The sequence below is a fragment of the Strix uralensis genome, chromosome 9, assembly GCF_047716275.1.
Source record: "Strix uralensis isolate ZFMK-TIS-50842 chromosome 9, bStrUra1, whole genome shotgun sequence".
In the NCBI taxonomy this organism is placed as follows: Eukaryota; Metazoa; Chordata; class Aves; order Strigiformes; family Strigidae; genus Strix; species Strix uralensis.
This window is the reverse complement of record NC_133980.1, coordinates 15,200,023-15,212,218: the sequence shown is the minus strand read 5'-3', so window position 1 is coordinate 15,212,218 and position 12,196 is coordinate 15,200,023. Positions and strand designations below refer to the sequence as shown.

The window sequence follows — 12,196 nt, the reverse complement described above, 5'->3', positions numbered from 1 at the left end:
CCTGCCCAGTACCAAGCATATGCTCTGATAACTCAGCAGCAAAATGCAACAACAACAAATTTTTAATCTTATTTAGGAGCATAAGGCAGGCCCTGGTGCAGGGCATTCCTGAACATACTGAAAAGCCAGGATTAAGTGCGCTGCTTGAACTCTGGTTTTTATGGTGAATGCATCCACATGGGTGAGATGCTGCCAAGGCTTTACCTCTGGTTCAGCTCTGCAATGTAGTTCTGTCTGCAGAGACCTGACTGCTGTCTCTTTTGTACCTCTTTGTCCTCATTTTTCTTTGCTCTGTTCTTTTTTTTGCTTTCAGAAAAGTAGGAATTCCTCTGGTTCCTTTCTCCGGGGACTTGGACCTTGGCAGCAGCACCAAGCAGGTCGGGGAGCCTTCCTCAGAGCCCAGCCAGAACTGCTGCTGGTCCTGTACAACACAGTTTGTCCCTTAAATAATAATAATGTCTTTTTTTTAGTTTTCCAACTTCTTAAATCTCTCTTTTTGGTTTCTTGTGTTTTGAATACATAATTGGATAATTTCCAGGGTGGAGAGCTATTCACTAATTGTATATACATGAATCACAACATCTTTCGTGCACTTGCCTTGGACCAAGTTCCCATGTTCCAGAGGCCAGTTCATGCTTCTGGAGTCTGTTTACTCCCTTTGGTGTCATAACTGTAATTTGAAATTTTACACCATTTTGCATGAACGTATTTCAAAGCACTTTCTTGCCACTCCTAGAAACAGAGGAAAAATCCCACCTGCCTTCCCTTTCTCTGTCTTGTCTCCTGAAAGTTCATTTTTCATTCTATATACATGTGGCAACTTGCCTGGCCAGGCCAAAGCCCCATTTCCTTTGGAGGAGGGAGAAAAACAGCAAAAATGAACTTGCAGGAGAAAAGACAGGAAGGAGGGAAGGCACCTCCTGAGGCGGGAAGAGCTGTCCATGCAAACAACGGCATCTCTGTGGTGAGAGTCTCAGGACTCCCAGGATATCCTGGGTCCCAGGGTATGGTGCTCCAACATCACAGGTCCTGCAGAGAGGCTCCAGCACTGGGGCTTCAAAGGCAGCAGGCCTTAGGACAAGATCTGTTCATGCAAAATGCTGCAAAATAGCCATGGCCGTGGCAGCTCTCCAGCCCCTGTGTGTTTGGCTTGCTCAGACACCATCCAGAGATGAAAGCTTCCTCACGAGGACAGGCATGGAGCCCTGGGCTGCTGACTCCCAGGGCTGGAGCTGGTGGTGTCCCATACGCAAAGAGTATGCCCAGAACTTCTGGTCCCTGCAGTGCCTCCACTGAAGGCTTTTCCTGATGGTGAGAGCTTGGGCAGCTTCTTGGCTGTCTGAAGTAATGTCAAGGATCTTATCACAGGGTTGAGAGACAATGTCACTCTGGCTGCTCTCCCATCCCATGGCAGATAGAAAGCCACTGGGGGCTTCTCTGCAGCTGCTGAAATCCCAGCTGGGGACACAGCATGGTAAGACAGCCTTTCCCTGGGAGTCAGGTCCCCACCAGGCCTGGCTGGCTAAAGCTTCTCTGTTACATAGGTGCCAGGAGCTGATTTCAGGGTGGCCTGTGGTGCACAATGGGACAATCTCACTTCTGCAAGTAGAAGAACTTCATGGGTGTGTGGCACTGCTCTGTCCCAGCCCTCAGCTGGCTGGATTTTATCTGCAGCTCCATCTCATTCTAACAAGGGGGTTTTCTTTGCTGGCAGCACTCAGTGCTGTTGCCTCCTCTCCCTAGGGCCAGCTGAGCCTTGTCTCTGAAATGGACAACTGAGTAATATGAGAAAATCCCGGCCAATGTAGCCCATTCATATGTGCCCCGCACACAGGGCTCCTCACCAGCCCACCCCTGGGCATTCTGCACAGCTTGTGCGACCTCACCCCGTGTCTCCTGCCTCCCCGTGTGTGCACGCTGCCCATCCGCCCCATCCGCACGTGCCTCACAGGCAGCGCTGCCTTGTCCTCCAACCCCTGCAGCACTTCACCCTCCATGTGCTGTGCACGCACCCCGTACGCCTGCCTTGCAGCTGCCTCATCACCCAGAAATGTGGGGGAGGCTCCATTCTTGCATGAAGCATTCAGAGCCAGATCCTGTCTGGTGCCCCCCACCCCCCGCCTTTGCCCTGGTTTCCCTCCAGCTCTTCTCCTTCCTGTCCTCCCACCCCTGCCCCAGCTTCCTGCCCTTTGAAGTGCCTCCCCTCCTCTGCTCCAGGGTACAAACTGCTTACCAGGTGGAGATGACTGCTCCCCACCCCACAATTAGGTGCAATTATAAGGTAATGCTTTTCCCTGAACCCTTGCTCTGGTGTGCATTGAAGGTGGATGGGCTCACGAGTGGAGTCCTGCTCCGGGCTAACGACAGGCAGGACATGGAGCAGGGCCCTGGTCTGTGCAGGCGAGCGGTGCTGGTGGGCGCTGGAGGTGGGATGACAGGAGGGTCCTGGCAGTGCTGGAGATGGGGTGGCCCCTGAACACGTCCTGGCCTGGTGGCCCCGAGCAGAGGCTCAGCTGCAGGAGCCCAAGCCTGCTCCATTCCAGCACAGGAGCAGCAGATACCTGGGTGCTTCCCGCTGTGGTCAGGCAGAGCCCAGAAATGTGCCCCTGGGGAAGGTGCAGCCAGCGCTTGGGTGGAGACAGGTCCGAGCAGCCGGCAGCGAGCTCGGCTGTCAGCTCTCGTCATCTGTGCTTCAAGGCGTGCAGTGCGTCGGCACCCATGGGATGCCCCTTGGCTGGCAGCAGCCAACAGAGGAGCAGGGCTCCACATGCAGCAGCCCCTGGGCTTCTGAAGGAGCTGCCTTTGGCTGGAGGTGGGACCCCTGCATCTCCTACCAAGACATAGGTTTTCTTTCACTGCTGGTGGTGCTGCTGCGAGGGAGCTGATGGCTACAGCAAAGCCCATCCCATGTCATCCCCACTCTCGCTGGGGCTCAAGGAGTGTCAGCTCTTGGTGGCTGCTGGCTCCTCATGTGAATGCATGCTCCTGCAGCAGGTTTCGTGGAGCATGGCTGGGTGAACGCCTTGCTGCTTTGGTGTGACTTTGGCCACAGGGTGCTGGGGGCCACCGCTGCATTGCCCAGCCACCTGGGCATATCTGTGGCAGGGCCAGTGCCCTGTGGGTGCTGGGCAGTGCCTGGAGGCCAGAGCGAGCAGGAGCCCCGAGCAGGTGAAAGACTTCATCAGAACCGCTCCATCCGAGGGCAAAACTCTGCCGCCACAGGCAGGGAGTCCTCTCTCCATCCTGTAGGAGAGTGCTGCACGTGCAGATGCAGGTACGCACACAGACACACCTCCACATGCTTGTCCTCATGCACATGGGGCAAATGCTCTGCTGTGGCCAAGGCTGGCTGTTCTGCAGTGCTTTCTCCTCTGGTTTCTCTGCAGGATTCAAGAAGCCAAGCTCAGGAGAAAAACTGAACTTGCTGGTCTGCTGTGGGGGGTGGATCTCACCTCCACAGTGGGCTATGGCATGGCAGCGCTCATACCGTTCAGGTCAGGGCGTCTGTCCAGGGTTTTTCTGATTGTGAAACCTGTTTGTATCACAAGAGATGCAGATGAATGTGGGCCTTGCAGGGTACATCTGACTTTGACATGGGCAGTCAGAGCAACCCCATCAGGGGCATGCACATGGTGGCTGCCAAACTGCTGCGGGAGCTGTGTGCAGGCAGGGAGAGCCCCTGCCTGCTCCCTTGCCCCATGCCAAGCACTGCTGGCAGAGCTGTGGTGCAGCTGCTCCCCTGAGCTCTTCATCCCTGGCCGGCACTGCTGGGTCTGCACTGGGTGAGCCACGCTCAGCCGCGATGGCTATTGAGGACCTGGGAGCACCCCGGCTGTGGCCGTGTTTCAGGGCACACCTCGGCAGCACGGCCCCAGTAAGGGACAGGACTGAGTTATTAGTGGCTCTTGGGGTGGCATTTGGGCAGCCAGGGCCTCAAAAATGTGTGGGTGCATGTGCGAGTAAGGCACGCAGTGCAGCATGTAAAAACACACCTAGAGAGAAAGTCTCAACAGAGATTAGATTAAAAGAAAATTTAATTAAACACAGAGAGCATCCTGTCTGTTACTCAACTCTCCTTGCATAACTCTCGGGACCGGCTGCTTTCACAGATGGCTGCTCTGCTGTCAAAGTCATTTGCTGGGCACCTGTTGGAAAAACTGCCAGGTCAGCACAGAACTAATTGCACCAGCATCTTTCCTTGTGAGATTTGAAAGTCTAGAGGAAAAATTGCTGAGAGGTCTTGCAGCTCCCCAGATGAGCCTGCGATGCCTCCTGCTACTTAATCCTCCCCGTGTACTCCTGCCAGTGACTGTGATGGGGACAAGGACACTGCAGTGGTCTGGAGGGTCTCCAGGGCTCAAGTGGCCCCTGGCAGAGGAGGTTGCATGTACCCCCTGGTTGTACGGCAATGGCTGCTGCTGGGCCAGAGGGAGCAGCCCCTCTCAAAGGCTGCAGCACTTCTCCCCTTCCCCTGCCGTTTGCACCCAGGTCTGAGGCTCTCATGAGCGGCCAAAGGCAGAGAGCTCCGCAGCTGCGGGGCGATGCCCAGACACGTGGGGTGCCTTTGTTTGCCTGGGTGAGCAGCCAAGTTGCATCCCATCTCCAGCTTCGTACCAGCTGCAGATCTAAGGCAGCTGACTGGCCTGCCAAAAAAACAAAACATGTCGAGGACCAGGGAGTGGCTTGTGCTAGTGCTGAATAATGATGATCCCAGCACGCTTATAAAAAGATGAGGCGGAGAGCTCACCACAGAGCTGTTCCTTGCAGCCCTGGTCCTCCGCAGAGCATCACTCCGCCTCATCAGCCAAGGTACGTTTCTGAATTAAGAGATTCAAAATGGGAACTGTGTTTGTGTCTGCAGTGGGGCCCGTGCCCTGCGGCTGGACACAGGCTGGGTTTTTCTTTTAAACTTGGGGAAAAAGCTGCCGTTGCTCCTGTGGAGGAGTTTCTGGCCAGGGAAGCAGAGCAGCCCCGTGGTGCAGGGTCTGCAGGTGTCAGCCTACCCCAAGCAGAGCCCAAAGCACGTGGGCAGCATCCTGGTTCCAGGGGCTGCTTGTGGTGAGCAGCACATCTCCCACCTCTGCTCTGCAGGAAAACATGTCCCTTCCCTCCTTGCAGCATGCTTTTGGGGGTCAGTTCATGTCTTATTTGTTGCTGATTTGAGTCTTGACCAACCTCCCCAGCCTGCAGTGCTGTGTACGTCCTGGCACACAAAAACCCCCTGGGGGCAGCTGCAGTGTCCCTCCCACCGCCTTGCAGGGCCAGGCAGCCCTGGCACCCACTGCGATGCCCCTCTCGCCATGCAGGCTCCGGCATTTGTGCACTGCTCGCCTCCATGTCCCAGGGCACCAGCTCTGCCCCGGCTCTGGAGCATGTTCCTTGTGCTCCAGCATTTTATAGCAAACATCTCTGCATTTCACCTTGCCTCAGCTTTGGACAGATGATGATGATCCTGTGTGCCCTCAGTGTCTACCACCCTTGCACCTTGCTAGGTGTCAGGTGTGGGTGATGGGTACAAGTGCTCTCACCAGGCATTGACTTGCTTCCCACAGAGCTGCTGGGCACAGCCTGAGTGCAGGCAGGGCTTGAGGCCATTTTGGGCTGGGGACTTATTTGGCACAGTGCCTTTGTGCTCTTCTCATGATCCTTTTCTCCTTGCTGTGTCCCCGAGGTGCCCTGCTGCAGACATCCTGTCCTTCTTGCTGTATTTCATGTGAAGTTCTGCTCCAGGGAGGCCCTGGTTTAGCTGTTTTCCTCCTCCCCAGGTCCATTTCCCACCTGCATCCCAGCACAGCCATGCTGGGCACAGCAGTGCGGCTCTCGGTCCTGCTCGGCCTCCTCGGCGTTGGGAAAAGCCAGATGTTTCACATGGGACCATGTCCAGATCCACCAGTCCAAGAAAACTTCGATATCAACAAGGTGCGAAAAGCTTTCTAAAAATCTCACAGAGGGTAGCGAGTTAGGCTAAGGGGGCATGGGACCGATGGCAATCTGCCTGGGTGCATGGGGGGTTGGCAGGTCTGGTCTTGACACCTTGTGCCGCAGCTGCCAGCACGGTCTGCGGCCCCACTAACTCCCTGTGTCATGGGGGTGGATGCTGAAACGAACCGAGGAGGCAAAACCATGTCAGCAAACAAACCAGGCTGCTCTGCCACAGCCCTCTTGTGCTAAAAGCATCTCTCTGGACTTTCTTCTATCAGTATTTGGGGAAATGGTACGAGATAGAGAAGCTGCCATCAAGTTTCGAGAAAGGAAGCTGCATCCAGGCAAATTACTCGTTGAAGGAGAATGGGAAGTTCAAGGTGATCAACAAGGAGCTGCAGTAAGTGCGTTCAGGCCATGTCCTCACTGTAGCGGTGGCACTTCTGTCACCTCTCTCGCCATTCTGGGTGGTCATTTTTCTCCCAATTGCCTGTTTCTGGGTCTGGGGGTGCTGGGGGAGGCTCCCTGTGGTTGCAGTAGCTCTTCTGGGATAACAGGCTCTGCTGCGGTTAGGGCAGAGAGGGGGGTCTGGTTTCTGCCAGAGCTTCCCTGAGGCTCACCAGGTCTCTGTCTTGTTGTCCAAGGTGAGTAGTGAGAAAATAGAGCAAATGCACATGGTGACTCCAGTGTGAAATAGGCTGGGTCTCCCCCCTGACTGGTTTGTGGTCCCCAGTGATGGCTGAGAAGCTGGATGCCACAGGTCCTGTCCCAGGGGGGTCCCAGGGCTGGTTATGGGATGGCAGCCGCCACGTTGTGCCCCTGTGTGTTGAGAGGTGGCTGTGCCCTGTGCTCCTCTCTGCTCTGGAGTAAAGGGACCTGATGAAAACAGGCAGGGAAGGTGAAGCACATGGGTCATTTTTACCTAAGCAAATATTTGTCAGCCTTTTTCTGGAGCGTTTACCTTGCACTAGTAGTAACTGCTGTGTAAGGGGATCAGCACTCATTGCCAGTTTAAATCAGTGAACAAAGTGAATGCACTGATTGTTCCCTTTATTATACTTGATAGTCTGCAATTATCCCGAGCCCTCCTGGCTTTTGGCATGGGCAGATACAGACATTAATTAATCTGTTTCCATCGCCAGCCCCGGCTGGTGGGGTGCTGCTGTGAGTGGCTGAATGAATGAGAGGGAGCGAGTGGCGAACGCAGCGCTGTCCCCTGCGCTCCCTGGCATGCCATGGGGACTTTGTTCTGGCTCACAACAACAACAACGTAGCAACACATCCCTTGTGCCTGGCTGAGAGCAGCGTCCACGCTGCTTGCTGACCACGCAGCACTGTCTCTGCTGCTCCACTGCAAGGGCAGCGCCTGGCAAACAGCTGGCTATTTATTTGAGCCTGCATTAATCTGCAGGAGATTAATCTGACCGTTGGTGTCACCACTTCAGCAGCTCAGGACCCTGAAACGTCAGGAATATTTCTGGTCAAATGTGCACTGTGCATGGCTCCAGCATCAGCCCCTCAACCTCTGCTGTTGGCAGCGTTAGCTTCTGCCTCCTTGGGTGTTCCTGTTTGACAGGGAAGCATGAAACTTTCCTGCCCCACAGGCAGCGTCCAGGTCTTGAGGCATCCGGGGAAAAATGCAATTATAAGACAGGCAGCCCAAGTCTTAGGGCTTGCTGCCAGCAGAGCAGTGCTCTGAACCAGCAGCAAAAAAAACCCTGGCTCACCAGGCAGGGACAGGTAATTTGTGTGTGGAGGAATGTGCTGTGACCTGGAAAAAACGCAGGTGATTAAATGGACATGAACACATGCCTTCCACAACTAGCAGGAGTTGAGCTGCTCCCTGGCACATCCGAGATCGCTGCTGGGATCCTCCCATCCTGTGCAGAGGGGTCTTGCTCTCCCTCTCCTCTGTCACTGTCGCCCCGGCACTGAAGTACGCCCCGCTGGGCAGGGGCACTTGGAGAGAGGCACCCTGGGGCACTGGGGCGGTTTAACCTGGGAGAGCATTTGCCCCGCTGTGCCTTGCCCAGGACGTGGTATGTTCTGGACACTGCTGAAACCGTCCCCAGGGGTGAGCCATTCCTCCGGGGATGCTGTGCTTAGCTGGTATGTGGATGGCAGGTGGATGCATCAGGAGGGATGATTTAGTGGAAGCAAAAAAAAAAAGTGATTTCAAACTCACCTTGATTTTGTGTCTCGCCTTGTTGTTCTCCCCTTAGTTCCAATGGCAAGGTCAACGAAATCGAAGGAGAAATCATGCACATGGATGTAAAGGAGCCGGCCAAGCTGGGCGTCCGCTTTAACTGGTGTAAGTGTGTGGCTGGGAGGCTCGCAGCCTCACTGGCTCCCTGGGACCTGTTGGCCTCAGCGGTGCAGGAGGGCAGCGCTTGCACAAAGCAGGGACTGCTGCCGTGCCATCCAGGGTGCCAAACTAGCAAAGCTGCTGGTGGCTTTTGGCAAAGCTGCCCTGGTGGCTTCAGCGCAGCATGACGGGGCAATGGCAAAGGGTTAGGACTGACGTCGTGACCAGCAGTATGGTGATACATCATTTACAGCAACAGACGCCCACAGTGGTGGAGCACTCTTCACCAGCTGATCTCAAAACGAGAAATATCCGCATTACCATCCTTCCAGGTTATTTCACAGATGGAGACAAGGATGGGGGGAGGTGGGGAGGCAGCCCCAGAGCTGCTGTGAGAGCCAGGAGTAGGCTTGGTTTTTTGAACACAGTGGTATAGCTACTAGCCCACCCTGCCTCTGCTTATGAGCACCTTTTAATAACTGTTAATAACGCGGTTCTGTTTCCTTTTTCTTCCCTTCTCAATGTAACACAAGACAGGGGCCTGCCGAGGTGCAGTGCATTTTATTCACGTTGCAGAGCACTTTCCTCTGTCCTCAGCAACACTTGGAAAATAAGCAGAAGTCTCCTCTTGGCTCCCTTTTTATTCTGCTCCCTTACACCTTTTCTCTGGCTGTTTCATAGCACTCACACAGTTGAGTTATTTGGAGAAATGGGTGGAGCAGACATACGTGTAAAGGACAATTATTGTTCATGAGCACAGCCAGACTTAATTATGCACTGCAAAGGCATCACCTCCAGCCATTTTGCCCACAGAGTGTGCAACCCCCCAATCATCCTCACCGGATGCGAGCCCCAGAGAGCAGCGCCCAGCGTTCCTGAGTGCATCAGACATAAATCCCAGGGCACTTACGCCTGCCCGCTGGACCCACCTCTGCTTTCTGCCTGACAGTTTGAAGCTGGAGTAGCTGTCCCTCCACACAGCAGATGCTTTGGGCATAGCAGCCTGATGGAGAACAGAATTTGGCCCACGTGGCTGGTGCTGGTGGGATGGCAGAGCCATACTGGTTCCCACCACCCGGGCTCCAGCTGGCTGCGTGGGGCAGTGGGTGGTGGGGAGGGAGGTGGTGGTTTGTGCTTCTCAGATCACCGGTGTCAGCTCCCAGCCCTAGGGCTCCTTCCTGCCAGCCAGCACCCTCACACAGGTATGAGCTGGGCTGGTTGTTGGTCATAGTGTTAACTTTCTGGCAAGACCTTCCCAGTAAGGGCTTTGTGGTTTTCTCAAGTCCCTCTGGGCAGCACAAGGAGTCCTGATAGGCTTTTATAAATTACAGCTCCCTGCACTGACCACAGTTAGGTGGCTCAGGAGCAGCAAATGTGGGAACAGCACCAGGAGCCGTGGCTTTAGCGCTGCAGAGCAGTCCAGAGTCGGTTACCCATGGCATTCACAGTGCCCTTCTTTCTCCTAGTCATGCCTTCTGCCCCTTACTGGGTCATCTCCACCGACTATGAAAACTACTCACTGGTTTACTCCTGCACCAACATCCTCTGGCTCTTCCACATTGACTATGCCTGGATTATATCAAGAACTCCCGAGATGCACCCAGAAACTGTGGAGCACCTGAAGAGCATTCTCCAGTCCTACAAGATTGACACCGAGAAAATGATTCCCACGGATCAACTTAACTGTCCTCCCGAGATGTAACTCCTGGCATGCAGTGACACAGCGCTAGACCAGCGATGAACTTTGTTGCTTTCTTTATTATCCACTAGAATTTCTCTATGTAACAGAGAAATGTAATAATCCTTTCGCTAATGGTAGTTTGCCAGCCCTGAGTTGCTCCTTGTTGTTGTTCCCTCTGTCGCTCTCCCCTGCTTTTTCATCTCGCTCTGACTTCTGCAGAGTAACTGACTGATTCAAAGCTAATGGGTGAAGAAGAGAAACCCTGAAGTGCAGATGTGAAGCTCTGCTGTTGCTGTGAGTCCTCCAGTACGTGGATGGGAAAGGGTATGAGATGTGATGTGCAAGTGTTAGTCCCTGTGGAAAACCTTTTGCCATGTGCCCCCAAGTTTGTTTCCCATTTTTCTCTTGATGCTTCTGGGCCTTCTAGGAGTCTACAGTGTCTGAGCTACATCACGGGCGCTGCCTTCCCAGCGGCAACCTCCAGACACGGTGGGTCGGCCCTGCAGCCTGGGAACTGAGACTGGGGGTCTTGAATGTTTTCTGGTGCAGGCCTGTAGGTGTATGTTACTGCCAAGTCAGCGGACCTCCTCGCTAGAAATCAGATCTGGCCCTTTGTATTTAAAGTCTTAAAAGTCTGAAAATGTCCGGAAATTCAGCATTGCTCCATCTCCAGTGTCTGTATGTGACTTGCCTCAAGTGAGGCTGGTCCTGCACCTGAAGGGGTCAGCTCCGAGAATACCCGCAAGCAGACGGAGAGAGATGGGTCTGCTCCCTTGTCCTCTCCTCCCAAGGCCTCTCCCCACCACCGAGAGACGGCAGGCTCTGCCTGACATCCCGCTCACCGCTTTTGTACGCGCCAAGTGCCCGCTGGCACTGCATCTGCCCTGGCAGGTGTTCACAGGCACCGCGACAACTCTGCTTGAATAGCACTGATGCAACTCATTAAAAATGAAATCAAAATATCTGCTTCGGGGCTTTTGTACATTCCCTTTTTGAGCAGGCTGGGAGGGAGTTGGCGAGCAGGGTCTGCCCTTCCTCTGAGGCCAGGGCACTGCCAGAGCGAGAAGGCAAGGCAAGATGAGCAACCGCGCCTGAAGTTAAACGGATTGCTACAGGAACCTGGAGGTCGTTCCAGCGCTCTGGGATCGGATGCATGAGCTTCCCCCATCGCCTGAGCCATGCCAGTGAACCCGTGCCATGGCTTTGGCTGGCAGTGCCCCCCATCTCCTTCTGCTTTTAGTGACTCGAGGAAATAACAATGTGGACATAACGTAAATGCGCAGGAAATGTTCTACACTCACTGTGGCCGAATCCGGTCAGTGTGGGTGTGCAGCAAAGCGCCTGCTTGCCCTGGGAGGGCTACAGGAGCCGAGCAGGGAACCAGCACTTCACCGATCTTTACCAGCCGGAGGAGGCTGAGGCGGGAAGGAGGCCTTGCAGGGATCAGAGGCGACTGCTGCCTTTACGCCATGATCCCTTTAAACTTTTAAATCCTCATGCCGCAGCGCCTGTGGCACAAAATCAAACACTCCACCCGCATCCTCGGGCTGTAAGGACGAACACAAACCCACCAGGGTGCTGACAGCTGCACGGTGGCTCCCGCGTGCGGTAGATTTTTGGGGCAGATCGTTTCCTCACTGCTTCACCAGATTCCTGATTTTCCTCCTCGTGCGGAGCGGTGCCGTACACCCCATCCCCCGGGCGGGGGCCCCACCGCGGGGGCGGCCACCGCCCCGGACGCGGCCGGGAGCCGGGATCTGCGGTGCCGCCGGGAAACGGACGCGTTTTACTCGGCGTCAGGAGCCCGCCGCGCCCGAGCCCCCCGCACCCCGCGCTGCCTCTTTCCCGGCGTCACAGAGCCCCGCGGCGCTCCGGGGCTGTCCCGCCCCGGCCGCAGCGCCCAGGCAGCGCAGGGGCCCGGGGGTTCCCTGGCGGGAGCCGCCCGGCGGCCGCGGCCTCCCCCGCGCGACACCGCACCCGCGCGCGCCTGGCGCCTCGGCCCCGCGCCCCCGCCCGCGCGCCCCGCGGGGGTGCAGATGCCCCGGCGGCGGGCACGAGCCCCGCGCCCACGCGGAAGCCCGCGCGGCACCGGCCCCTGCGCGCGCGCAACAACCTCCCGCCCCTGCCGGGGTCCGCGCGCGCGCAGGGCGCCTCCCCGCGGGCGCGCAGCAGCCGGGGGGCGCGGCGGTCCGCCGGCCGCTGGGGGGCGCGGGGGGGCGCGCGGGGGCGCGGGGCCCTCCCTGCCCGCGCCGGCGGTTCTGACGCGCCGGCGGGGCGGGGCCGGGCGT

At 56.1% G+C, this 12,196-nt stretch overlaps 1 protein-coding gene across 1 annotated transcript; it reads left to right on the top strand.

The window, feature by feature from the left end:
• The first annotated feature begins 4,758 nt into the window (after nt 1-4,758).
• On the top strand, nt 4,759-10,868 carry APOD (apolipoprotein D). Its single transcript, XM_074877499.1, has 5 exons — nt 4,759-4,809; nt 5,766-5,919; nt 6,201-6,322; nt 8,145-8,233; nt 9,694-10,868. Exons 2-5 carry the CDS (start codon nt 5,797-5,799, stop codon nt 9,927-9,929), a joined length of 570 nt encoding a protein of 189 aa, XP_074733600.1. The 5' UTR covers nt 4,759-4,809; nt 5,766-5,796; the 3' UTR covers nt 9,930-10,868.
• Nucleotides 10,869-12,196: the final 1,328 nt, after the last annotated feature.

Excerpts from the sequence above, each read along its gene's own strand:
- APOD (XM_074877499.1), top strand. The coding sequence starts at position 5,797 with ATGCTGGGCACAGCAGTGCGGCTCTCGGTCCTGCTCGGCCTCCTCGGC. Across the intron at positions 5,920-6,200 it reads AAAACTTCGATATCAACAAG|TATTTGGGGAAATGGTACGA; the intron begins GTGCGAAAAGCT and ends TTCTTCTATCAG. Across the intron at positions 8,234-9,693 it reads GGGCGTCCGCTTTAACTGGT|TCATGCCTTCTGCCCCTTAC; the intron begins GTAAGTGTGTGG and ends TCTTTCTCCTAG.